Source organism: Sus scrofa, chromosome 15, assembly GCF_000003025.6.
Source record: "Sus scrofa isolate TJ Tabasco breed Duroc chromosome 15, Sscrofa11.1, whole genome shotgun sequence".
NCBI classification, from domain to species: domain Eukaryota; kingdom Metazoa; phylum Chordata; class Mammalia; order Artiodactyla; family Suidae; genus Sus; species Sus scrofa.
This window is the reverse complement of record NC_010457.5, coordinates 25,187,027-25,214,765: the sequence shown is the minus strand read 5'-3', so window position 1 is coordinate 25,214,765 and position 27,739 is coordinate 25,187,027. Positions and strand designations below refer to the sequence as shown.

Genomic DNA, 27,739 nt, shown 5'->3' with positions numbered 1-27,739 from the left:
TAAGACCATGTTTGCTATTCCTACTAACTTGCCCTGTCTCCATTTTAAACACAATCAATTAGCTGCTTCCTAAACATTCTCTCATACAGTATAATTCTCACTTGTACCTACTGACCTCATCATCTTCAAACATCCTAGCAGTCCAGGTTCTTCCTACGTCAAGTGACTTTCCTGAGGACAGGAGGGTGTGTGTTCTGGTCCCCGGAGGACATCTCTTAGCAGCAACATCACCCCTGCTCTCACCACAGTTAACAAGCAGGGACTCCTGCCTCCCACTTCCTTACTCACTGAGCTCCTGATGCCCCTGCTCCCCCTGAGGTGACCACCCCTCCAGACTGAGTGGGTTGAGCACCTGTGGCTGCCCAAGCTGCTCCCGAACTCCTGCTGGAGCCTAAGTTCTGCTCTTCCTCCCAGGTCTACCCTACTAAGCACAGCTTCCCTGGCCCCTCCACCTCCCAACACAAGCACGCAGCTTAGAGTGTGAGTTCCTGACAGCTGCCCTGGAGTACACCTGCATGCCGATCCGCAGTGCAGGTAGAGACCTTGGGCCTTGCTCCTCCCTTCAGAGCCCAGGAGCCCACGAGCCCCAACTTGCCCTCCTGGACACAGGCAGCTTGGCCAGACCCTCTTCCTGACCAAGGTGGTTGGAAAGAAGAGGCTCTGGGAGCAGAAGTTACCTTTCTTTGCCCGGAGCACTCGCCCAAGCCTCTGGGCCTCTTGCCGCCGGGAGCCACCATGAGACGAGATCTGAATGAGGACATTTGCCTCTGGCAGATCAAACGATGTGTCACCCACCTGCAGAAATGAAACAGCTGTGACTTTGGGAAGGGTTTTATTTATTTATTTATTTATTGGCCTCACCCATGGCATGCAGAAGTTCCCAGGTCAGGGACTGAACCTGTGCCACAGCTATAACCAGAGCCACAGCAGTGACAACACAAGACCCTTAACCCACTGAGCCACCAGGGAACTCCGGGAAGGTTTTTATGTAATGAGACAAAAAGGATGAAAAAAAAAACTGGCCTCAAATTTAAACATGCTCTGTAGGTAAGTTAGACAAACAATCACTATCCTCCTCAGCACGTACCAGGGTCCTTCAGATGCAGGCAGGCCCCTAGGATCTGGTGCTCTCCTGAGAGCTGTCCTGAAGCATCCCAACCCCCATTTCTGCCACAGGCCTGATGGGTCCCTGGGGGCCCAGACAAGAAAGCCCTGGCAACAGAGACTCTGGGAGTAAGTCTTAGTTTCTGCTGCAGAAACAGGTCTGTACAAACCCAACCATAATCTTATCTGGAGGCACCGAGGCCAGCAGCACATGTCAGACATGTGACCAGTTCGGGGCCACTGCCTGCACAGGCTGGATTCTGACACAGGGCAGCTTCCTGAGCTTGGGGGTGGGAACCACCCATTAAGGTTCCCACACACAGACATCAAAGCTTGGTACTTACTGACCCAGACATGATCACTTTATAGGCAAATCTCATTTCTCTAGGGCTTTGGGTCTTTTCTAATCTGAATGACTACCCTGAACTGCTGGGCCACCATCTCTAACTGCAAATTAAAGCCATCACAAGCTAGGCCTGCATAAGCATGCATTGTGCCAACATTCACCACCCATATTGAAACACACTGGGAGCCAGGACAAAGGCTGCCCACGACCCCCAGGAAGCACCAATGCCCCAAGGAGAACCTCACCAAGGTGCCCAGCTTTGCCAGAACAGGTAAAGAAAATACAACCTAAAATTCCTGTATCCCAGAAAGACATGGGAAAACTCAAGTCAAGCAAGATGACTACAGATCACATACTCCCTGAGATAGGGGCAAAGATGAGCTACATTTAAGCCCTAAACCTGCTTCTCCTGAGCTACCCAAGGCAACACTCCTGCCCCCAGAGCCTGGATACATGGGAATGAAAAGTGACACAGGACATTCCTTCAACAAACAGTGGTTCACAGCATAGAAATCATGAGAGCCCCAGGCTCTGGGCTGCCACTGCCCCACAGACCTTGGATATGAAGATGGTGTTGATTTTGGGGTTGTGCTTGAAATTCTGGAGAATCTGCATCCTTTCTCCCTGGGATGTAGGACCATAGATGTAGGGCCTAGAGAGGAACAAAGCTGTGTTAGAAGACCACAGACTCTCCCCAGCTACCCTGAAAGCATGTCAGAGGGAAAGGGACCCTGCCAGACGTCTATGCTAGGAAGGCTCCATCGTGCAGAAATACTACGGAGAGACCCATACAAAGGAGTGGCAACAGACCCTCACCACGACCTCACACGTCCAAACAACCCAGAGTCTGTTCTGCAAGGTATTATAGTGACCCTGTTCCCTTCTTATTAAGGTCAAGACTGACCAGAAGCTCAGCGACTTCCCGCCACTTTACAGAAGGGAGCACATGGAGTTTCCATCATAGTTCAACAAAAATAAATCTGATTAGCATCCATGATGTCACAGGTTCCATCCCTGGCCTCGCCTAGTGGCTTAAGGATCCAGTGTTGCCATGAGCTGTGGTATAGGTTGCAGATGTGACTCAGATCTGGTGTTGATGTGGCTGTGGGTGTAGGCCATCAGCTACAACTCCGATTCGACCCCTAGCCTGGAAACTTCCATGTGCCACAGGTACAACCCTAAAAAGACAAACAAACAAACAAACAAAGGCTTTCGGGCTCCTGGAACACAGTCTGAAGGGCCAGGTGCATGAGCTCTCCATTGGGTGCCCATGAGCCAGTGAGACTAGACTCAGCACAGAGGACAAGAAACAAACAGGGGAGGAAGAACAGTTTACTGGTCACTAATTCAGAGCCAGCAACAGCATCCTGCGAAAGACCATCCCGACTTTGTTACATGTGGACAGGACTGCAAGGGAACATGTGAAATTGAACATAATTGACAGAGACAAGACTCCAGAGTAGAAGGACTCAAGATCACCTCCTCTAACAAAAACACCAAAATTACAACTAACTGTTGAACGACCATCAACAAAATAGACTGGAAGCTACCAAAAAAGATATCCTATATTCAAAGACAAAGACGAAGTCACATCAAGAAGGTAGGAGAGGAGTTCCCGTCGTGGCGCAGCGGTTAACGAATCCAACTAGGAACCATGAGGTTGTGGGTTTGATCCCTGCCCTTGCTCAGTGGGTCAAGGTTCCAGCATTGCCGTGAGCTATGGTGTAGGTCGCAGATGCGGCTCAGATCCTGCGTTGCTGTGGCTCTGGCGTAGGCTAGAAGCTACAGCTCCTATTCGACCCCTAGCCCGGGAACCTCCATATGCCACAGGAGCGGCCCAAGAAATTGCAAAAAGACAAAAAAAAAAAAAAAAAAGAAGGTAGGAGGGGTGCTTTCATGATATAAGCAATCCCATAACTGCCCGGTAGGTGACCCACAGACTGAAAAATAACTACATTGCAGAGGCTCTCCCACAGGAGTGAGAGTTTGGAGCTCCACATTGGGTTCCCACGCCTGGGGGTCTGGCATTGGGAGGAGGACCCCCCGGATCATTTGGCAATGAAGGCCAGTGAGGCTTAAGCACAGGCTCCACAAGACTCAGGGAGACAGAAACTTCACTCTAGGAGGGCACACAGGGTTTCATGTGCACTGGATCACAGGGCAAAGCAGGGACCCTATAAGAATCTGGATCAAGCCCACTGGGAGGTCTTGGAGGGTCTCCTAGGACAGCAGGGGTGGCCATGGCTCACTGTGGGGACAGGACATTGCAGGAGGGAGTCCTGGGAATAATCATCTGTGTGAGCTCCCCTGAGGCTGCCATTTTGGAAAAATTTGGCCACACCCATCAGGGCTGAGAAGCCCCAGGCCAGACAACAAACAGGGTGGGAACACAGCTCCACACATCAGCAAATAGGCTGCCCCTAATCACACCCAGAGACAAAGCCCCACCCACCAGAGAGATAAGAATCAGCTCCACCTACCAGTGGGCAGGCACCAGTCCCTCCCACCAGGAAGCCCCTGTATCAATCAACTTCACCCACAAAGAGGCAGACACCAGAAGAAAGAGAGGCTACAACCCTCTAATCTGCAGAAAGGAGACCACACAAAAAGTTCTACAAAATGAAAAGTCAGAGAAACATGAGTCAGATGAAGGAACAAGACAAAACCTCAGAAGAACAGCTAAGTGAAGTGGAGATAGGAAACCGGTCTGAAAAATACTTTAGAGTAATGCTAGTAAGGATGATACAAGATTTTGGGAAAAAAATAGAGGCAAGGATTGATGAATTAGAAGAAACGTTTAACAAAGGAATAGAAGATTTAAAGATTCAACAAGCAGAGATGATCAACACAATAGCTGAAATAAAAAATTCACTAAAAGAAAACAATAGCATAATACAGGAGGCAGAAGAACAAAAAAGCCAGGTGGAAGACACACTGGTGGAAATCACTGATGTGGAACAAAATAAAGAAAAAAGAATGAAAAGAATTGAGGACAGTCTAAAAGAACTCTGGGACAACTTTAAACGCCCTGACATTTGCATTATAGGGGTGCCAGAAGGAGAAGAGAGAGAGAAAGGGCCAGAGGAAATATTTGAAGAACTAATAGCTGTAAACTTCTCTAACAGAGGAAAGGAATCACTCACTCAAATCCAAGAAGCACAACGAATACCATATAGAATAAACCCAAGGAGAAACACACCAAGACATGTATTAATCAAACTGACCAACGTTAAAATCAAAGAGCAAATATTGAAAGCAGCTAGGGAAAAGCAACAAATAACATACAAGGAAATCCCAGTAAGGTTATCAGCTGATTTTTCAGCAGAAACTCTGCAGGCCATAAGGGAGTGACATGATATAGTTAAAGTGATGAAAGGAAAAAAAATGCAACCAAGATTACTCTACCCAGCAAGGCTTTCTTGAAGGAGAAGTCAAAACCTTTATAGACAAGCAAAAGCTAAGAGAATTCAGCACCACCAAACCAGCTTTACAACAAATATTAAAGGAACTTCTCTAGGCAGAAAGAAAAGGCCACAACTAGAAAGAAGAAAATTACAAATGAGGAGGCTCACCAGTAAAGGCAAACATCAGTAAAGGTAGGAAATCATCCTCACACAAATATGCCACCAAAAGCAGCAATTGTGAGAAGAGGAGGGTACAAATGCAGGATCCTGGAAAGGCATTTGCAATTAAGAGACCAGCAACTTAAAGCAATCTTGTGTGTATATATAGACTTGTGTATCAAAGCCTCATGGTTACCATAAATCAAAAATCTACAATAGATGCAATTCAAACACAACACTAAAGATAGTCATCAAACCACAAGAGAAGAGAACAGAAGGGAAGAAAAAAGGCCAAGAGATAAAGGGCCAGAGAAAATCAACAAAAACAAATCCAAAACAATTAACAAAAGGGCAATAAGAACATACATATCAATAATTACCTTAAATGTAAATGGACTAAATGCTCCAACCAAAAGACACAGACTGGCTGAATGGATACAAAACAAGACCCATATACATGCTGTATAAAGAAGATGTGGTACACACGCACAGCCACGATGGAACATTACTCAGCCATAAAAAGGAATAAAATAATGCCATTTGCAGCAACATGGATGGGACCTAGAGATACTAAGTGAAGTTAGACAGTGAAAAACAAACATCACATGATATTACTTACATGTGGAATCTAAAAAAAGGATACATAATTATTGCGTCATTTAAGAGAAAAAAAACATGTGAACTGAAAATAGAAATACAAATATATGAGTAAAGTTAACTTTTGTTTCCCTCTTTATTGTTTTTCCCTGATTAATCTGTCCTTTAATAAATTTATGTCTCTCTTTTCTGCTAAGGAGAGGTATACTGACAATCTACTCAATAAAGAAAAATCTTAATACAAAAAAAATAAAAAATAAAAAAAGGATACAAATGAACTTAATGCAGAACAGAAACAGACTCACAGACTTTAAACAAACTTATGGTTACCAAAGGAGACAGGTGGGGTGGGGGAAAGGGTGAACTGGGGATTTGAGATTGGCACAGGTACACTGTATATTGAATGCCTGGCCAATGGGGACCTGCTGTACAGCACAGAGAACTCTATGCAATCAATATTCTGTGATAATCTATATGGGAAAAGAATCTGGAAAAGAATGGATGTGTGTATATGTGTAACTGAATCCCTTTGTCGTACAGCAGAAATGATCATAACTTGTAAATCAACTCTATTTCAATAAAATTTTTTAGTATGGGGAAAAAACAAAACAAAACAAACAAACAAAACAAGAAAGGAGCACAGCCCAGAGGCCACAGGATCATTTTAAAGCAAGAAGATAAGACAGACAACAACACTCCATTCATTTAAAGGCCAAGGAAAGAAAATAGTAAGTAAAAGCTGTAATTATCATTCTGATACCCATGAGAATACACAGCCTGCTGCCCTTCACTGTGCAGACCAGTTCAGTACAGGCAAATGAACGTCCCTGCTGAGGAAGCTCCAGGGAGAATGTGGACAGAGTGCTGGAGTGGGGACAGGAAGAGGAGGGAAGACGGCTCTTAACTGTGACACATTAAAGAAGGGCAGTGCCTTGTTGCCCCCTCGGACACTGATGTGACAGGAAGGATGAAAAACACCATCCCAGAAGGGCAAAGAGAACAGGAGAGTGTCAGCAGAACAGTGGAAGCTGACAAGCAGGCACATACAGACTTGGTAAATGAATGCAGACCAAAGAAAGCAGAAGCCCAAACCAGCAGGAAGGAAATCCAAATAAAACAAGCCAATTTGCTATGCAGAACACAGAAGCTTTGGGATCTAATCACCAGATGCCTCTGGAGGCGGGTGGTGGGGCAGGACTACAGACAGAAAGACAGACAGTACACATGTGAGGAACAGAGTCAGACCCCATCCCCAGCAATCAGGCATGCCCCCGCCCACCTGCAGAAAACTGGAGGCTTACCTTCTAGATTCTCAACGGGAGGATCTACACTTAGGAACCTCAGGCAGAGCTAAAGGCAAAGCAAGACTAAAAGAGAAGAATGAAGGGGAATCCCTTTTCCCTCCCCGCCACATGCTGGTATCTGGGAGACCAGAAGATTCCTCTCTGGAGAAACCTTCCAGCACAAGAGAAACGATTCAGATTATGGGCATCTGGCAATCTCTCAACAAGCTAGCCTGGTCTCTGCCTGACCATGCTATGGAGAGGCCCACAGGTCAGCTAAAAAGGCCAATCCGCTTTTTAGTGATTGACTCTTAAATAAATAAACAAAGACTACCAAAAATCAGAAGACAGGCTCTAATGACAGGTGAAATAATCAAAACACTTGAAGAAAGGAGAGTGCAGGGAATAAACAAAAGTCTCAGAGAAGACACTGTACTTACTCAAAAAACAAGAACAGTCTGCAATAAAGAAACCTTGGGAATGAACAAAAGTTTCTTTCAACAAAAGTTGAAAGACACAGGGATTAAAAAATAAGAGAAAAAAGATAGGAAAGTTGGAGAAGCTGTGGAGAAAATTAGAGAAGATCTACCATCTGACCAGCAGGAATTCAAAAGAGAGAACAGAGAAGGTGAGTACCAAAGAAAAAATAGAAAGTCTCAGAATTGATGGGCAGGGGTTTGCAGACTGAGTGTCTATCACGATGAAAGAAAAAAGTTCACACTAGACATACTGCTTTGAAATTTCCAAAAAAGAGGAGTTCTCGTTGTGGCTCAGTGGTTAACAAACCTGACTAGTATTCACGAGGATTCGGGTTCAATCCCTGCCCTCAGTGGGTTAAGGATCTGGCATTGCCATGAGCTGTGGTGTAAGTCGCAGACGTGGCTTGGATCCCACGTTGCTGTGGCTGTGGCACAGGCTGGTGGCTACAGCTCTGATTTGACCCCTAGCCTGGGAACCTCCATATGTCTCGGATACAGCCCTAAAAAGACAAAGAAAGAAAGAGAGAGAGAGGGAGGGAGGGAGGGAGGGAGAGAGGGAGGGAAGGAGGGAGGGAAAGAAGGAAGAAAGGAAGGAAGGAAGGAAGGAAGGAAAGAGAGAGAGAGAAGGAAGGAAGGAAGGAAAAGGAAAGGAAAGGAAGAAAAAGAAAAAGAAAGAAAGAAAGAAAGAAAGAAAGAAAGAAAGAAAGAAAGAAAGAAAGAAAGAAAGAAAGAAAGGAAGAAAGAAAGAAAGAAAGAAAGAGAAAGAAAGAAATTTCAAAAATGAAAATAACAGCCCTGCCTGTGACATTCTGAGGCCCAGCTAAACACTAGCCAACAGTGAGACTGACTAATGACATCTGCAAGCAAAGTCTTAAAGTGTCTCCTTCATACCTTCTCTCAGGAACCTGTGAAGACAAGCTCCACAATGAGAGACCAAAAAAGGAGATTCGAAGTTCCTGTTGTGGCTCAGCGGTAATGAACCCGACTAGTATCCCCAAGGATGTGGGTTCAATCCCAGGCCTTGTTCAGTGGGTTAAGGATCCCCCATTGCTGTGGCTGTGGTGTAGGCCAGCAGCTGCAGCTCTGATTCGGCCCCTAGCCTGAGAACTTCCATATGTCTCAAGTGCGGCCCTAAAAAAAAGACAGAAAAAAAAAGAAAAGAGATTTGGCGACAGGGCTCCAACACAGGAAAACACAGGCACTTCACAGGTGATGTCACAGGGCCCAGGGGTGACACAGGCAGCATCTCTAGTCATACAAACAGGGCAGGAGAAGGTGCTGGAAAGACACCAGGGAACGTGACAAGGAACCAAAGGTTGCCTGATGGAACCAAAGGTTGAGTGGGAGTTTATGACTGCATGAAAAGTCTGAAAAGGAATAATTATCAAATACATGGAAAACCAATAAAAGTAATGACAAGGCAATTGCTACCTCCAGGAAAACAAATATTAACGAAAAAGAAAATGTAATCATAGCATAATACATGCCTTGGCTTGAACAATATTATACAGTCAAAATAGTGTAACATTGAATATTAACTTAACCCCAAACACACTGGGAGATGGAGTGGGGAGGGGAGGGGAGGGACACGGTGCATTGCTGTTAGGAAACCAGCAATTCCTTGCACCTAAATTCCTACCCACAATTTCTCTTCCCCAAAGATAGCCACTTTCAATTTTGTTTTCTGTTTACCTTGGTATTTCTTTCTCTCTCTCTCTCTCTCTTTTTTTTTTTTTTTTTTTTTTTTCTCTTTTCTAGGGCTGCACCCACAGCACGTGGAGGTTCCCAAGCTAGGGGTCCAAACAGAGCTGTAGCCACCAGCCTACACCAGAGCCACAGCAACACGGGATCCGAGCCACGTCTGCAACCTATACCACAGCTCACAGCAATGCCAGATCCTTAACCCACTAGCAAGGCCAGGGATCGAACCCGTAACCTCATGGTTCCTGGTCAGATTCGCCAACCACTGAGCCACGATGGGAACTCCCCTAGCTTCATATTTCTAAGTTATAATCTGTATAACCACTTCTTGAATACGTAATTTTTTTAGGGCCACATTAGTGGCATATGGAAATTCCTGGGCTAGGGGGTGTATCAGAGCTGCAGTTGCTGACCTACACCATAGCCACCTCAATGCCAGACCCTAAACCCACTAGGTGAGGTTAGGGATCAAACCCACATCCTCATGGAGACTATGTCAGCTTCTTAACCCGCTGAGCCACACTGGGAACTCCCTAAGAAGCCCTTCCTAGACGCCAGACCACAGCTGGGATCTGTGTCCCTGTCCACTTTGCCTTCCTGACCCCTATGGTCTGATGGCCTACCCGGCCAGAGCGCCCACCCAGCCTGGAGATCCAGATGCCAACTTGTGCCCACCTTTGTAGACCAGCTGCAGAGCAGCACCCCTACAGCCCCTGCTCTTGTCTCACCTGGTCCCTGGGGCTCCAAAACTAGGTCTCTAGATCCTAAGAGGTCCCTGGGAGCTTCAAGAAAAAAACAGGCACCTTCTACAGGCTCACACAGGGAAGATAAACTGGCTTTGGAGGCAACGCTAACTTTTCAGTTCTTACTTGTTCAGTCGAATGGCATATTCCTTCAGAGCAAACACATTGTCAGCAAAGACAATAATCTTGTCGTTCCTCCTCTCATGAAACTTGATCAGAAACTGGCACGCTCTGAATTTGTTGGGGTTCATGGTGTACAGCAAGATTCGTTTCTTGGTTTTGATTGCCACATATTCCCGGTAAAACTCAGGAGACATCGGGCACCAAACCTGGAGTACAGTAAGAGTCAGGGTCAGCGTGCAAGTCTAAGGATCAGACGACAGGAAACCTGAGCAAATTAGCTTTAAAACAATCAGGACAAAACCAACAGTATATGAATTATATCTCAGTAATGCTGTGAACACACACACACCAAAGAACAAAACCTAATAGCCAATGTTGAACATAGATACTCTCACATGTTAATTATTTAACAAAGATTTTAAAACGTGTTGATATCCAGGGAATTATTTTCATACCAGAGCCAAGTGAGGAAAACCAGATTCCCAATCAGAGGTGCAAGCAAACCCTCCTCCCTACTGAGATCACAGCTGCACACACAGCCCATGCAGCACCACTAGAGAACTGCACACAGTCTGTGTGCCAGCGCTGTCTGTGGGCTTAGCCTAGCAATGCCATCCCAGGAGAACGGAACACATCCAGCACCCAGACCTTAGTTTTTAAGTTACATTCTCTACTAAAACGGCTCCATGGAGAAATGGCCGAGCCAGGGCCAGGGCAGGGAAAGTATCAGATGAGCCAGAAACCAAGGAAGCATTCAAACAATGGTGGGAACATGTCAAATGGTCATCCCTGACCCAATCTGAGCATCCAAATAAGAGTGACAGTAACATCCTGAGAGCCCTCCATGCCAAGCCCTGTGCTTGGGCTGCTTACAAACCACAGGAAGCTCGGGTAGGAGTTTTAAAGGTCTCAAGTCTATGTACAGATAAAAACGCCCCTCTAGGAGCTGTGCTGAACAAGCCACACTGCCCACTGGCAGACTAAGCTTTTGGTTATGACCAGTGCTGCCTCTGCGTGACCATCACAGACCACTTCTTTCTGCTGCCACCACTGCAGAACTCTGCCATCGCTATGTGCCAAACTCTGCTCAGCTCATCCATATGTTGTGCTGCTGCTGTTTTCTGGTCCTCTCTGGGACATACCTTGTTATGACTAGTTCTTTACAGCCAAAACAATTCTTTTTTCAGAATAAAATCTTTTTTTCTTTTTAGGGCCACACCTGCTGCATACGGAAGTTCCTAGGCTAGAAGTCAAATTGGAGCTACAGGTGCCGGCCTATGCCACAGCCACAGCAATACTGGATCTGAGCCGCGTCTGTAACCTATGCTGCAGTTTGCAGTAACACTAGATCCTTAACCCACTGAACCAGGGACTGAACCTGCATCCTCATGGGAGCCACAATAAGATCTCCCACAGTAAAATCGTTCCAATCCTGCATTTCACAGAATATGAGACACAAATGGCCAATAAACATATGAAAAGATACTTAACATCATTAAGTAAACTGGAAAATACAAACTAAAACCACAAAAAAAAAAAAAAATACCATTTCACACCTGTCAGGTTGACAAAAATTAAAAGAAAAAATTTCCATCCTAAGTGTTAAAGATGTGGAGCAAGCACACTACCCATGATGAGAGTGTTAATCAGTATAGCCACTGTGGAAAACAGGGTTTTCCAGGACATGACTAGTAAAGTGAGCATCTGGGAAGCCTTCACCCAGCAATGCTATTTCTCGGTGCACAAGCAAGAGCAGTGGCCTTCAAACCTGGATCACTTTGTCATAAACTAAACATTCCTACACAGGGCCTTAGGAAATAAGATACACCCTTAACACACACGTAATCTGGTGGATTCTAGTCTATCCTGGCTGTGACCATGATAGCACCACCTATCAGGTCACAGTCCACAGTGTGAACAATACTACTATAGAAAAATCTTTGACACAAGGGACCAGGAAACAGGTACAAAATGTATCTGCGGCAATACTGTCATACAGCAAAAAAACTAAGCACCAAACTTACAGACAGAAGAGAAACAAGTGCTGCCTAGGGCTGACAGCAGACATTGCAAATGGCCACAGAGGAAATTTTGTGAGGTGGGAGAAATGTTTAAAACTGGATTGGGGGCATAGCTGCACAAATCTTACATTTACTGAAATCACAAAATTTACTTACAACAGATGGATGTTATAGAACATAAATTAGATCTTGATAAAGCTGTTAAAAAACTTAGTAATCCAGGGAGTTCCCGTTGTAGCGCAATGGTTAACGAATCCGACTAGGAACCATGATGTTGTGGGTTCGATCCCTGGCCTTGCTCAGTGGGTTAAGGATCCGGCGCTGCCGTGAGCTGTGGTGTAGGTTGCAGACGCGGCTTGGATCCCGAGTTGCTGTGGCTCTGGCGTAGGCTGGTGGCTACAGCTCCGATTGGACCCCTAGCCTGGGAACATCCATATGCTGCAAGAGCCGCCCAAGAAATGCCAAAAAGACAAAAAAAAAAAAAAAAACCTTAGTAATCCAATGTCTGTCAACATTAGAAAAGGTTTTGTTTTTACTGCTGCATTATATTCCACTAGCTACCAAATTGTGTTTTATCTGTACAGTGGAATGCTACACATGAAGTCAAAGGAATGAACTACAGCCACATGCATCATCAAAAAATAACTCATTATGCAAGGAATAAAAATACTAAGCAAAAGACAGAAGTCATACAAGAACTATACAGCATGGTTCTATTTGCACATTGCATAAACATTTTTTACCAGGTAAAGCTAAACAACAAATGTTTAGGGAATTATATGTAGGAAGTAAAATAATAAAGAAAAGCAAGAAAATGGCAAAGACGGAGGTTGCCTTGGTGGGAGGAGGGGAGGTGTAGCTAGAGAGCAACAGATGCCTCAGAGGCTCTGGCAACATTATTCACAGGTGGATACTGGTTATGAGGTTGCCGCTCAAGGATAAGGAAGTTCTTAACAGAGCACTGACATCACATCCTCACACTTGCCTTTACCCAAGACACCCATTCAGAATAGAGCCCACTCTACCCTAGCCACTGGGTGAGAGTCATTTTAAGGTGCCAGAAAGGATTTCTGCTGCTATTCCTTCTGAGAAGACATACCTTTGAACATGTTTTTTTTAAAATGTAGCTGTGCAGGTATTTATTTTAGAGCAATACTAGGAAAACGTGTTCTTAGATATAAAATGATCAAGGCCACATGTGCCTTCTGGAAGCATCAAATCGATAGGCTTTGGAAGGTCCCTGGTGGCTCAGCAGGTTAAGGATCTGGCATTGTCTCTGCTGTGGCTCTGGTCATTGTTGCGGCACAGGTTCAACCCCTGGCCCAGGAACTTCTGCATGCTGTGAAGGTTTGGGGAAAAAAATAGACAAAAGCAAACCCAACAGTGCTTTGGCATTGGGGGTGGCCTGAGGGCTGCCCATACAGGGTCACTAAAGACTCCCGCAGGGGTGAGAGTAGGCAGAAATAACCTGAGGTGCGCACTTGCAGAAAGGAGGGAGAGGCGTGGGCTTTGGCACCGAGCCAGCCTGGACCAGCCTCCTGACTTCAGTTTTCCTGTGCGCCCCTGGAACTCATCTTATGCACACACCTGTGCCATGGCAGAACCTGCCCACCCCACAGGGGCTGAGGGTGCCGCTCACGTCAGTAGCATGTCTGCACAGGTCCTAACTGTACATCTGCCCACAAGGAATGGACCTGATCCATCCCTTCACTCAGGGACGGAGCCAGGAAGGGCAGCTACCTCGGCACACTGGACCTTGGCGATGTAGCCGTTGTTCTGCAGCTCCATCCAGTTGGCCTCATAGAGCTTGGGCCCGATCAGAAAGTTCAAGTCGACGATCTTGTCATCTTCCCGGACAAGGGTTGCAGTCAAACCCAGTTTGCAGTGGGCCTGCACGATGGTGAGCACTCGTCGGAACATCTTGGCTGGGGAGACAAGCGCACTCGTGCTGTCACTTCTTACATGCCCAGAGTACCACGGTCACGGTCCTGACACGACACACACTAAGTCCTGGTTTCTGGATCCCAGGGCTTTGGCTCTAAACAAGAACTGGTGGGAACTCCTGACCACCACTTTCAGTCCTGTTCAAGAAAAGGGTGAACAGGAGAACAAAAGGGCGAGGGGGCTTGGAGGGAGCCCCAAGCTAGGAAACTCCAGCACCCTCCTCACAATGGCTCCACTCTTGCCACAAACATAAACGGCAGTTAAAACCCACCACTGAGCTCTGAACTATGAAAGGAACTTGTCCCTGAAGCCTTTTACCTTGGTTTCCAGGAGTATGGCTGGGCAGCTGGAGAATCAGAGGAAAGGAAGGAGCCAGATATGCTCCATTCCCCCATCCTCCCAGAGACCAGAAATGAAACGTCCTTCTCCACACTCTTCTAGCCATATTCATCCTGCTCAGCCAGCAACTCCCTTTGCCTTCGCTTCATTTGAACGTTTTAATTCTTTGCGATGTATCAAAAATTAAACATATAAATGTGTATGAGATACTCATTTTAAAAAACTCAATTTAGGAGTTCTCCTGTGGCACAGCAGGTTAAAAGACGGGGTGTTGTCATTGCAAAAAAACAAAAAACAAAAACAAAAAACAAACCCAACAAACCAAAACTTCCTATAGCTTCACTTTTTAAAATTCTAATACTTTAAAGGAAGGTGGAAATGTTTGTCATGCTTATCTTATGTAAAATTAAAGACAAAGGTGAATGATACTTCAGAGATAGACATAACAATATGAGGGAAAAGAAGGTAGATTTCATCAAAACCCAAACCAAAAATAGGGAACAGTGGAGTTCCTGTAGCACAACAGGATCAGCCTTATCTCTGCACACCAGGATGCAGGTTCAGATCGCAGCCCAGCACAGTAGGTTAAAGATCTGGCATAGAGGAGTTCCCGTCGTGGCTCAGTGGTTAACGAATCTGACTAGGAACCATGAGGTTGCGGGTTCGATGCCTGCCCTTGCTCAGTGGGCTAAGGATCCAGCGTTGCTGTGAGCTGTGGTGTAGGTCGCAGACATGGCTCGAATCCCGAGTTGCTGTGGCTCTGGCATAGGCCGGTGACTACAGTTTCGATTGGACCCCTAGCCTGGGAACTTCCATATGCCGCAGGAGCAGCTCAAGAAAAAGCAAAAAGACAAAAAAAGATCTGGCATAGGTACAACTGCAGCTCAGATCTGATCCCTGGCCTGGTAACTCCATATGCCTGGGGGTGGCCAAAAAAGAAAAAATATATATACTATCATCTGAAATAACAAAGGGCTGTCTAACCCCAAACATCCATGTCTTATAGAGCTTCTCACACTGAAGCCTAACATGGCTACACACACACTTGGAAAAAAAACAGGGGGAGTTCTCTGATGGCCTAGAGGGTTGAGGCTCCTGCGTTCTCACCACCGTGGCTCTGGTTGCTGCTGTGCGGTGTAGGTTCAATTCCTGGCCCAGGAATTCCCACATACTGCCTGTGTGGCAAAAAAGAAAAAAAAAAAAAAAAACAAGAGAGAACCTGAAATAAACGTTGCAACTCTCATTTTAAAAAAAGCAACAATAACAACAAAAAAAAACAGGGCTAGGGTTATCTCCAAGGACTGTGCCAGCTCCAAAAAAGGGCAGCCCAGGACCCCAGCCCAGGTTCCCACATCAGAAAGACATGGCAGCCCAGGCAACGGAGACACCAAACTAATGTGGGCTCCAGGGAGGTGGCACTGGGGGATTTTACCCACCAGGAAGGCAGGACCCTGACTGTAGGCTCTGCAGTCAGAAAGCAGCCCTCCCTGAAGTATCTATACAACAGCCCCATCCTGCTGCTGCATCCTTACAGCCCTAACGGCTGACACAGGGAAGGATGCATGTACTAAGCAAACCAGACTCCAAAAGCTCCCAGGCTCTCCCTTACAGGCAGCCCCCCCCAGCCCCCTGACCTGTTGTCATCACTATAGTTCTGCCTTTTCAATGTTAGACCAAAGGAGTCACCCTGTAACCACTCAGGCCTGCCTGCCGTAATACAGCACCCACACCGCAGGCAGCGGGCGTCCCTTTTCCAGCAGAGCAGCGTCCCAGTGGACAGTGCCCCAGCTGCCCAACCAGCCTCTCCCTGACAGGAGTTTCCCTTGTTTCTAGGTTCTGGAGATTATGACCAGAACTGCTTTAAACATTCATGCACAGCTTTTTGTGTGACCCTGTTTTCACTTCTCTGGGAGAGACGCCCAGGCTAGAACCACCCAGTCACGTGGTACTTTTCTAATGAAGCCCCAGTGACTGCATTTTGCGATTTCTCTGGCCTCGTCTGATAGGTTCATTTGCTCTGCACTCTTCTCAGTACCTGTACAGTCAATGCTTTTATTTCTGCCACTCCAACAGGTATGCAGTGGCAACTTACCAAGGGGACCAAAGTAGCTGTACACCTTTCAAATGCTCACTGGTACCTGTATACTCTCTTGGGTGACAAGTCTACTCAGGTCTTTTGCCCATTTTCTAACATTTTGGCCACTGCCTGATGGTCTAACAGGCAATCAAATAAACGTGTCTAAAACATGACTCCTGATCATGTTTCTCCAGAGGAGAAGGCTTCCCCATCTCCATGAACGTCTACTCCTTCCAACGGCTCCAGCCCAAACCTTATGGCAGCCTTGCCCTCTCCCTCCTTCAGAGCCACATCCAGCCTGTCAGCTTAGCCTTCACCACAGAATCAGAATCAGACTGATTCGAGCCTTGGGCTGGGCTTCCACAAGCTAAGCTGCCTGGCTGCTTTCCACCCACTTCCTGGGTCTCTTCCCAACCCAGAAGCCATTAACTCAGATCACCCTCTGCTCAAACCCCTCAAGCAGCCTCTCACCCAGAGTCCAAGCCAAACGCCTGCTTTCAGGTCCTACAGGAAGTCCAACACTCTCAACCTCAGCATGACTACTGCCCTTGTTCCTCTAGCTCCAGAGCTGTACTATTACCCCTGCAGGACCACTTCCTTCTACCTGAAAGATCTCCCTACCGGGTGTACCAGCACCTCCGGGTCTCTGCAGACACCCACAGTTCCAGGAGGAGCTCTTGTTTCACAGGAAAAAACAGATGGAAAGGCCATTTTGACCATATTTTGAATGCTCTATGTGAAAATGCCTCCGATTTCACTGAATTCAGAGTAAACTCTAATTTACACTGCTTAACTGATCAGGGCTACCCCTTAATTTGTTATGCCTGGAATACCATTTAGTAATAAAAGGAACACATTACAATGTGGACAAAAAATTACATGAAGCCAGGTACAGGAAAATACCTATTATACGATTCTGTTAGTATGTTTCCAGAAAAGGCATGTCTCTACAAAGAGAAAGCAATTCAGCAGTTGCCTGGGGCTAAGGATGATAACACTGCAAGTAAGCGAGTATGAGGAAGATGCTCTAAAACTGGATCATGGTGATGGCCGCACAAACTCCATCCCACTAAAACTCTTAGATTGTATACTTATAATGGGTGGATTTTATGGTTTATAAATTATATCAATATGGCTGTTTAAAAGAAGGATCACCTGCAATATTGGACAAGTAAGGCTTCTATAACATATTAAGAATCAACGCTTTAGTCTTCAAATAAAACAAGCAGTACTGTAAGTACCTTTTTCTCCTAGTCTGGGTTTTTCTGGACCATTAAAAAAAAGGGCAGAGGGTTAAAGGTAAGTTGAAACAGAAGAAGGAAGAAAATTTCACTTTCTAAATGACTACTCTGGGGCCAGTGGTTAAGGAAGGAAGTGTTCAGTGTGCACCCCCCACCCTGTGCTTATGACTTATTCAGAAGCCTCATCTCGCAAGTATTTCCAGCAAGATGGATGCACTGCACAGCCAATCCTCCCTCAACCCAAGAACTGGAAATCAGTCTGTCCACACGCTGAGTGGGCATCTCTGCTCTCAGCCTGCTCACCAGGTATGGTGTGGACTTCGTCCAGGATCATGAGGCCCCACTCTTGAGTCTTCAGCCATTCCATCACCCGCTCAGCCTCCCAGGACCTTTTGGTGGTGTGGCCCAGCATGGAGTAAGTGCTGATGGCGATGGAACAGCCTATGGGCTTGTCCTTGGCATCGGAGGTGAAGCGGCAGATCTGGCTGTCATCAATGGTGGACCACATCTTGAACTGGGCTTTCCACTGCTCCACAGACACAGCTGAGTTGCCCAGGACCAGACAGCGTTTTCTGACAGTGCACGCAGCTGTCACTCCAACCAGGGACTTCCCAGCGCCTAGGAGAAACCAAAGGGCAATCCTACCCAAGGCCCAGTCAAGATGAAGGAGGACAGAGAGGACTCAGCACATGCATCTGGCCAAAATTATTTGTAATCATCCTAACAGCTAGCACTGCTGAGGTGCTTGCTGCTCTGAACTTGTTTCCTTCTTTAGAAAAAGGAGATATGTCTTTTCACACACAGATGTGAGCATTAGGAGAGACAAGGGCCAGGCAGGCCCTACTAGAGCACTGTACATGCACCTTGTTTAAATACTGAAATACACCATTTGTCAAAACCAACCACAGGTGAAAGGCCATCTGAGACATGGGAAGACAGCAGCCAAGGTGTCACGTGCCCCAGGCCCGGGAAGGGTGCTGCTGGGATACAGTGCACCCAGGAGACCACCTCAGGAGGGACTTGGTAAAGATGCCTATGAGGACTGAGCAGTTGACTGGGCCAAGCACCCAGGAATGTGGGAGCAGGCAGCTGATGGCAAAGACAGAGGAAGGAGAGTCCAGGGCTTCCCAGGCTACTACTATCTACCACTGGAAGATCAAGATTAAAGTTCCTCTGAAAGCTCCCTTTGTGGCTCAGTGCTAATGAACCTGACTAGCATCCATGAGGACGCAGGTTGGTTCCCTGGCCTCCGCTCAGTGGGGATTAAAGATCCAGCATTGCCGTGAGCTGTGGCTCGGATCCCATGTTGCTGTGGCATAGGCTGGTGATTATAGTTCTGATTCGACCCCAGCCTGTGAACTTCCATACGCCATGGGTGCACCCTTAAAAAGACAGGGGAAGAAAAAAAAAGGTACTCCTTTAAATAGCAATCATTCCTTTACTGGGGATGTGCCTCGAAACAGCCCATGGAGCTTTAAAAAAAAAAAATCTGAAGATGTAGGCCCCTTCGCTAGTCTGCCTTCTTGAGTCTGGGGTAGGGTCCCAGCAGAGTCTGCTGTGACCTCTGGCCAAAAATCTAGGCCAGACCTGACATGACCAAGAAAAATGGTAGCAGTCAGGTGCCAGCAGGCTGCTACTGCCCTTTCTTGGAAAAATGGTAGCAGTCAGGTGCCAGGGGGCTGCTACTGCCCTTTCTTGCTACTGCCCTGTAATAAGCAGTCCAGGAACAAAGTTGCTGGGCTCGGAAGCCTGCAAATACACATAACTCAAAAGAGAGACTGAAAAGAATATGACCCTAACCCCAGTATATAACGTCCCACAACACCTGGTTCCTCTCAGTCCAAGGTCTCATACTGTTTGGGTGACACATCGCATCTGTCCCAACCCTACCACATGAGCTTCCCGAAGCCAGGGGCATTGCTCCACCCTGATCACATCCCAAGCTGAGGCCAGGGCCCTGCAGAATAAGCTCTCAAATACCTGTCTAGTCATGGCCTTAGCTGTTCCCTGACCAGGTATGATTTAAAGAAAGGTGCCGGGGGCGGGGGGGGGGGGGGTAGCCTAAAGCAAATCCAGACTGAGCAGCCTAGCCATCTCCTTCACTCAGGCATGACTTACCACAGGGCAGAACAATGACCCCTGAACGGGCACGGCCATTCCCAAACATCTTCCGCAAGCTCTTCTCCTGGTAAGGTCTAAGCACAGCGGTGGGTTTCAGGTCAATGTTGATATCAGGGTTGACAGAGTCATTCCGGAAGTCATATTCTGCCAACAGAGGGTACTCCAGATGGATGCAACGTTTCTGGAGTTCCTCAATCATTTCCTAGAGTGAGTATGAAGGAGGTTTGATAATCTTAACTCCAAAGCGTGCTCACAAAAGGCAGGACATATTCTAAGAAGCCTAATGATAAAAAATAAATAAATAAGTAAATAAAAATTTACCTAGACTCAATTTCAGATCCTGCTTCATAAGACCAGGGTTAAAGCACAGAAATGCACCCCAAAGTAAAGGACATGGACAAAATTAAATCTAATCAGACACCAAAAATGCCCTGCAGGCACTGTTTCTGACATTTCCCCAGGAACCTGTGAACACTGGTCCAGCAGCCTGAGGAACAGGACACTCAGTCTAACTCCATGGGGAAGAGTGGTGCTGCAGTGCCCAGACACCAAAAGACAGGGACATGTGGGGCTTCCCTTCTCTCACAACACTAGCTGTTCATGCAGCACTGGCTTCTGACATAGCGCAAAGAGCCTACCAGGAGGGCATCTGCTCCTAACCTGTTTGACTTCAAAAGATACTGTCTGTGTCTCTTCTTCTTCCTCCTCATCCTTGTCCATTTGCTCGTAAAAATCAAACAGGTCCGTGGGGATATCTGATTTACCCTGTGGATCTGTCACCCGGGAGGTAGAGGGCCCACCACTGCCCTCAGCAGTCTTAGCGATCTGAAAGAGAAAGGCAAGACCTGGCCTTGCACAAAACACTTAACCTTATTGTTAGCAAGCAACAAAGTCTGAGAAAACTGCAGGACTGCTAGGTTGCAGCTGTCAGACTCAAAGAACCTGAGGGAACTCAAGTCCTTAACGTGCCCACCCCTGACCCAACCCAGCCCCAGAGCCGGAGCCCACATACAGCTGACTTGCTCGTGAAGGTCTCTGTGATGAGCTCGGTGGCCTCCCCCTCGGAGTTCCTCAGGCGGCATTCTCGGATGACCGGGTCCTGTAGAAGATGCTGGATGACATCAGGGTGAGAGCTTTCAACGAAGTATCTGTATGAGGCGGGGAAGGAGGGCCCGTGCTCATATAACAAGGTGGCTGGACATAGTGGCCTCGCACCTTTCTCCCCCTCGCTCTCCCACAGCCCTCTGCCAAATCCAAGCTCTGTGCTACGGGCCATGATATAATGCATGAGAGATATAGGCAAAGCCCCACTGTGACGACAAACTGGCAGTGATCTGAACCCCAGCTCCACTGCTCAGGGGAATACAGGGGGACACAGCAGTCAGCGAATGAATTTACCGTTTTGGTCATGTCACTTTGCTTACTCCTTTTACCCTCTAACTTAGGGAAAGGTGCTAGTGCAAAGCACAGTCCACAAAACATTAGCTCCCTGCCACTGGATATGCAGAGAGTGAAAGTGCCTTGGATGGGCCGTCACAGAACCCCTTACCTGTTGTGCTTCAAGACCAGCTTGACTTTTCCGTAGCTGACAGTACACAACTGCAAGGAGCAACGACATATACAGGTGAAATAGCAAAATGCAGCTCACTCAGAACACATTCCTCACTGGGCCCATCTTACTACCTATCAACTATGTAGAGAGTTCCTTTTACTTTCAGAAAACACAATGTGCAATCCTAAAGGGGTAAGATCTTCTAAATTGAGCTTTTCCTACTAGCTTCTTTTTGAGAGTAAAACCTTCTTCTTGCCTGGCTAATTCTTTTTTTCTCCTCCAGTGAGAGCAGGTTTATTTTGAGGTACACACTCCAGAGTGTGGGTGATAAACATTTTAGAGACAGACCATCTCAAAAGACTCTCTCACCTTTGAGACAGTCTGCATTCTATGGAATGTGTATCTATAAAATGCTGGTTAAAATCTTTCTTTGATTTTCCCTTTCTCTCTCTTCACCACACACATAGGCCCCGTCTACATCCAGAGTTTATCCTCCCAGCACAAAGCTGGCACACGTGTGTGTTCATTAATTGTTTGCTGTGTAAATTAAATGCAGAGCCTCTGGCCTCCTCATCAATGTTCCTAATTTCCCCAACTACAAGTAGTCCTTTTTTTTTTTTCTTTTTATGGCCACATGTACAGCATATGGAAGTTCCCAGGCTAGGGGCTGAATTGGAGCTACAGCTGCCAGCCCATGCCACAGCCACAACAACACGAGATCCAAGCCACGTCTGCGAACTTCGCCACTGCTTGCACCCACACCAGATCCTTTAACCCACTGAGCAAAATCAGTGATCAAACCCACATCCTCAGAGAGACAATGTCAGGCCCTTAACTGGCTGAGCCACAACAGGAACTCCATACATGTAAACTTCTTGATGGTAGAAAATCTTTAGGATGGAATGCAACAGAGGTTTGGAAGTGGCCAAGAACATTTGCAACTCAGATCCTGGGCTGCTGCCTGTCTCTACTGCTGCCCTTCTGGATCCACCAAGCCACATTCATGCAGGCAGCTCCCAGCCAAGCCTGAGAACAGCCAGGGTACTAAAGCAGGCTCACTTCAGCAAGGTGCCCGCCCTTCTCCCTGGGTACTCTCTCATATCACAAGAAGAGAACTCTCTCCAGAGCTCCCACCAGCCTCCTGAGATTGGATTCAGGACGACTGGACACCTGGGGCACTCATCTTCTACCACTCCAGGTGTGGGAGTCTGAATCCAATTCCCTCAAGACCAGAGGAGGACAACGAAAGCCACTGCCCGTCTCTTTTGAATGCTACTATCTCTCAGAACAAACCCAGGCAAAATCAAGTGCTCCTCCCAGAAAACCCTATCCACTTCAACACCTAAAGTCCTTTTTGACTTTTCCTAATGAAAGCTGTTGACTATTGGTCTCAAGCAGGTATTCAGATTCAGATGAAGTTTACAATGTGTATCAGTCTGCTCAGGCTGCCAGATAGAACACCACAAACTTGAGTTGTTTAACAACAGAAACTGATCTCTAGGAGTCCATGATCACGATGCCAGCAATTTCGTTCCAGTGAAGGTTCTCTTCCTGGCTGGTAGATGACTGACTACCTTCTCGCTTTGTGCTCACTTACCTCTTCCTTGAGCAAACACAGAGAAAGAGCGAATACAAGCCTTCTACTATCTTGTCTTTTAAGGACCCTAAGCCTACTGGCCCCACTCTTATAACCACATTGAATTTTAATTATTCCCTACAAATACAATCACATGAGGGGTTAGGTCCCCAACACATGAATCCTGGAGGGGGCACAATTCAGTCCACAACACCATCCCCTTTGGGCTGAATTCCTACATTACCTAGAGCAGAAGGGGCCTGAATTAGTAACCGCACTGTGTCAGTACCACTGGCTAAGAGCCGCTCATGGGAAGTAACCGCACTGTGTCAGTACCACTGGCTAAGAGCCGTGTTAAACCCGGGGCACAGCAGCTGAGCAGTCAGTTATCATGCTGCCCACACTGGATCTGACCACATGGGCTAACAACATACAGCTCCTGCCCCCCCTACTTCCACACTAAGAGGGAGGGCAAAAGAGACAGCTACAGCCCCCACTTGCCTTAATAAACTGAATGATCCCCTCGGGGACGCCCGTCTTGCTGAGCTTCCTGAGGTACTCAGTAATGTCACTGGTTTGCAGACCCACGCTGACGGCCGCATACAGTGAGTAGGCAGTAAGCTTGTACTCATGCACATGGGTAGGTCGGCACACCGGCTCTGCAATGGCCACCAGGAAGTCTTGGGCATATTTGTAAACTGGAGAAAAGGCTTCTAAGAAGATGTGCCCATCAGGAGCCTGAAAAACACCAAATGGACACAAAAGACAAACTATGAGTGGCAGAGACAATCAGACTCTTTCCCACATCATTATCTAGAAAGGATAAGTTGCCCAGAAAGCGATCTCTTTTTTTTCTTTTCTTTTCTTTTTTTTTTTTTTTTTTTTTTGGCTTTTTAGGGCTGCACATGGCATATGGAAGTTCTCAGACTAGGGGTCAAATTGGCGCTAAAGCTGCCAGCCTACGCCACAGCCACAGCAACCTGGGAGCCAAGCTATGTCTGCAACCTACAACACAGCTCACGGCAATGCCAGATCCCCAACTCACTGAGCAAGACCAAGGATCAAATCTGGATCCTCGGATACTAGTGGGATTCGTTTCCACTGCGCACAATGGGAACTCCAGAAAGTGATCTTTACACTAGCCAATACCAGAGTATTTCTGTAAGCACGCTGCCAGCCAGCTATAGGGCCAGTTACTTTAACCAGATACAACAGGAATAAAGAGAAGAGAAGAAAAGGTTTCCAAAGTCACTATTCTTCAAAGGAAAAGCTCACCTTATTGGCTATCTTTCTGGCTAGATTTCAAATGAATGGAGAACATTAATCACTTCAAGCTAACCAAAAAAGCTGCCTAGCAAATATGTCTCATTAATTTTTTAAGATGAATTAAAATATTAGATAGTAACTGACACTTATTCTTTAGATAAAAGTTACTTTCAAACATGTGGCTGAATTAGAGGGGAAGGGAGGGTGAAACGAAGGGGTTAGAGAGGCAGGAAGCTCAAGACTAGCCAAGTGTGGCCAACACACGAGTGCGAAGACGCTTATTCCCTGGGCTATTTCAGATGGTGTCTGTGAAAACTCACAGTTGGATTTGGGCTCCACCAAGCCTCAAGTCCCACCCACCCTGGCTGAGGGCGCACTTACCACCCAGAGGGGCCTGGAGGCGTGGTCGTCCTTCAGCGGCATCTGCAGCCTGTAGTCCTTGGCTCCATACTCATCCACTTTGGTGCCAGACTCATCCACCTGTTTCCCGGCCGCCGATGGAACCGCTTCCTGAGAGTCGTTCCCAGGGGCGTCTTCTTCATCATCTTCCTCATCCTCGTAGTGCCGCTTCTTAGACTTCTTCTTATCTGCAGGTACGGACATGGACACACAAGTGAGCCCGGAGGAGCCCTGGGTTCCCCCGCACTGACCCGCCGCACTTTGGGGGCACCTAGCTGCAGCCCGCGGCAGCCCAGAAGTCAGGGTCGTCCCCACTTAGCCCGGGGCACCCAGAGGTCAGGGTCGTCCCCTACCCAGCGCGGGACGCCCGGAGGTCAAGGTCGCCCCCCAGCCTGGGCGCCGGAAAGTCAGTGTCGCCCCCAACCAGAGGCCTGTGTGCCTGCCGCGAGGGACTGCGGACTCGACCGCTGTCAAGAAGCCATGCGCATCTCACACGGGACGTTGGGACTGCGGGTGCAGGCAGTCCCACCCGCGCCCGCGCACGACTCACCTCGGTCTCCCCGGTCTCTTTTGCCCATGGCGATAAACACAGCACCTGCCCGTGGGCCTCCGCGGTAGCGGCTCTCTACAGCGTTTCCGGTCCACACCGGAAGTTATTTCTGAACTGCACCGGAAGTCCCGCCTCCTAGGCGCTGGGTAGCTGTGCGGGTGGTGAAGGCCAGCGCGGAGTCGGGGCTTTTTCTCAGTGCTGCTGCGGCAGCTTCTCCGCATTTTTTTCCTCCTGATCATTGAAATCCTTTTTGAGTTATGGCCGTCCTTTTGTCATCGTTCAGGCACTGTTGTTTTAACTGCTGGTGCAGGATAGTGAACAAAGGCCTTGCATATATATCCAAAGGAAATGAAAACAAGGTCTCAAAGAAATGTCTGTACTCCCCTGTTTTTTGTTGTTTTGGTCTGCAAGATAGACATCTGCACTCCCATTCTTTTTTTTTTTTTTTTTTTTTGCCTAGGGCTGCACCCAAGGTGTATGGAGATTCGCAGGCTAGGGGTTGAATCAGAGTTGTAAGCTGCCGGCCTAAGCCAAGCCACAGCAATGCTAGAAATGAGCCATGTGTGCAATTTACACCACAGCTCACAGGCAAGGCCAGATCCTTAACCCACTGAGCAAGGCCAGGAATCAAACCAGCATCCTCATGGGTACTAGTCGAGTTCATCAACCACTGAGACATGACTGGAGTTGCTGCACACCCATGTTTATTGCAGCATTATTCACTATAGGCAAGCTGTGGAAACGACCTCAGTATCTGTCAATGGGCAAATGGATAAGGATATTTGATGATATTCTGATGTATATATATATATAATATATATAATATTATTCAGCCACAAGAAAAAAAATCTTGTATTCCCATTTATGTGTGTGTGTGTATATATATATATATATATATATATATATATACACACATACACACACATATGTATATATATAAATCTTTGCACTCCCATTTTTTTTAGGGCCGCACCCAAGGCATACATAATATATATTATACATTTATTATATACATAATATATATAAATTATATGTATGTAATATTATTCAAACACAAGAAAAAAGGAAATCTTGTCATTTATGACAAATACTGTATGATATTACATATAGAATCTAAAAAAAACTCTGAACTCAGAGTTCCCTGGTGGCCTAGTGGTTAAGGATTCCACATTGTCACTATTGTGGTGCAGGTTGGATTTTTGGCCCAGGAGCTAAATAAAACTATGAACTCATAGAAACAGACAGTAGAATGGTGGTTACCACAGGCTGGGGAATGAGAAAAATGGAAAGATGTTGGTCAAAGAGTAAAACTTCCAGTTAGAAGATGACTAAGTTTTGGGGATCCTATGGACAGGATGGTGATTATAGGTTTTTTTTGTTTTTGTTTTTTTCTTTTTGCTATTTCTAGGGCCACTCCTGCAGCATATGGAGGTTCCCAGGCTCAGGGTCTAATTGGAGCTGTAGCTGGTGGCCTACACCAGAGCCACAGCAACTTGGGATCAGAGCCGCATCTGCAACCTACACCACAGCTCACGGCAATGCCGGATCCTTAACCCACTGAACAAGGCCCGGGATTGAACCCGCAACTTCATGGTTCCTAGTCGGATTTGTTAACCACTGAGCCACGATGGGAACTCCTGATTATAGTTATTAACACTGTATTAAATACATAAAAATTGCTAAGAGGGTAGATCATAATCTCCTCAGCACAAGAAAGAAACAGTAATTATGTGGTGGATAATGCTGTGGTAGTTATTGCAATATGTAATTATATCAAATCAACACTATACATTTGAAACTTATACAATGTTTCATGTTTACTATATCTCAATAAATCTGAGGGAAAGAAAGGATTGTGTACAAAGCAAAAACATTTATCATAAGAATTTTTTAAATTGCAAATGAGCAAAATTAATAACCACATCTTGAGTGACATATATACTCTCCCAATGTTTTTTCTATTTTTAAACAAAAAATGGGATTAAACTATACATCTCATGTAACTTGCTTTTGTGAAATAAAATTCATATTTTATGGCAAGACGAGAAAAATTTACATATGAAAATCCCTTTCTGCCCTTTAGCCTCCTCTCTCCCCCACTGTGCATGTGTATCTGCATTTTGCATAGACCAGACCTCCCCCATCGGCAGGAACACCTGCTCCGCCGTAAAGAGCAACATTCTCCCAGCAGCAAGTCAACTCCTTAAAGATCACACTCCATCTTGATCTTGTAAGTAGGGTCACATGACCCACCATAATGGCACTTAGATCTGGATTACATAAACTGTCAATAGTATGTCATTTAATGTACAGCACTCTGTCTCAAAAAGCTTATATAAGCTGTGTCTTGACTCCTAATGGGCAGAACAGTTCTCACAACTTTCTGAGATGGTCTTCCTGGGTTATAATTCTCAAATTTGGCTCAAAATTTTCCAATTATTTCTTAGATCAACTGATTTTTTGTCGACAATTTCTTTCAGTCAATAATACATGACCGAGAGTTCCATTGTATGGATATACTACAATTTATTCGCTCATTCCCCATTGTGGTTAATATTATGTGTCAGTTAGCAAGGCTATAGCGTCCAGTCGTTTGGTCAAATGGTCTAGATATTGCTACTGAAGTATTTTTTAGATATAATTAACATTTACACTCAGTAGACTAAGTAAAGCAGGATTCCCTCAGTGTGGGCAGGCCTCATCCAATCAGTAGA

General features: G+C 46.4%; 1 protein-coding gene across 1 annotated transcript in view; it reads right to left on the bottom strand.

The window, feature by feature from the left end:
- The window catches only part of ERCC3 (ERCC excision repair 3, TFIIH core complex helicase subunit), a 34,738-nt gene extending 9,616 nt beyond the window's left edge, over positions 1–25,122 (bottom strand). The window contains exons 1-12 of the mRNA XM_003133288.5: positions 25,026–25,122; positions 24,458–24,663; positions 23,312–23,548; positions 21,232–21,281; positions 20,695–20,830; positions 20,343–20,507; positions 19,680–19,884; positions 17,865–18,179; positions 13,701–13,885; positions 9,943–10,145; positions 2,006–2,102; positions 678–795 (exon numbers count right to left, since the gene is read on the bottom strand). Of these exons, the coding sequence (XP_003133336.2) occupies positions 678–795; positions 2,006–2,102; positions 9,943–10,145; positions 13,701–13,885; positions 17,865–18,179; positions 19,680–19,884; positions 20,343–20,507; positions 20,695–20,830; positions 21,232–21,281; positions 23,312–23,548; positions 24,458–24,663; positions 25,026–25,053 (1,945 nt within the window). The 5' untranslated portion in view covers positions 25,054–25,122. The remainder of the gene's footprint in view (positions 1–677; positions 796–2,005; positions 2,103–9,942; positions 10,146–13,700; positions 13,886–17,864; positions 18,180–19,679; positions 19,885–20,342; positions 20,508–20,694; positions 20,831–21,231; positions 21,282–23,311; positions 23,549–24,457; positions 24,664–25,025) is intronic.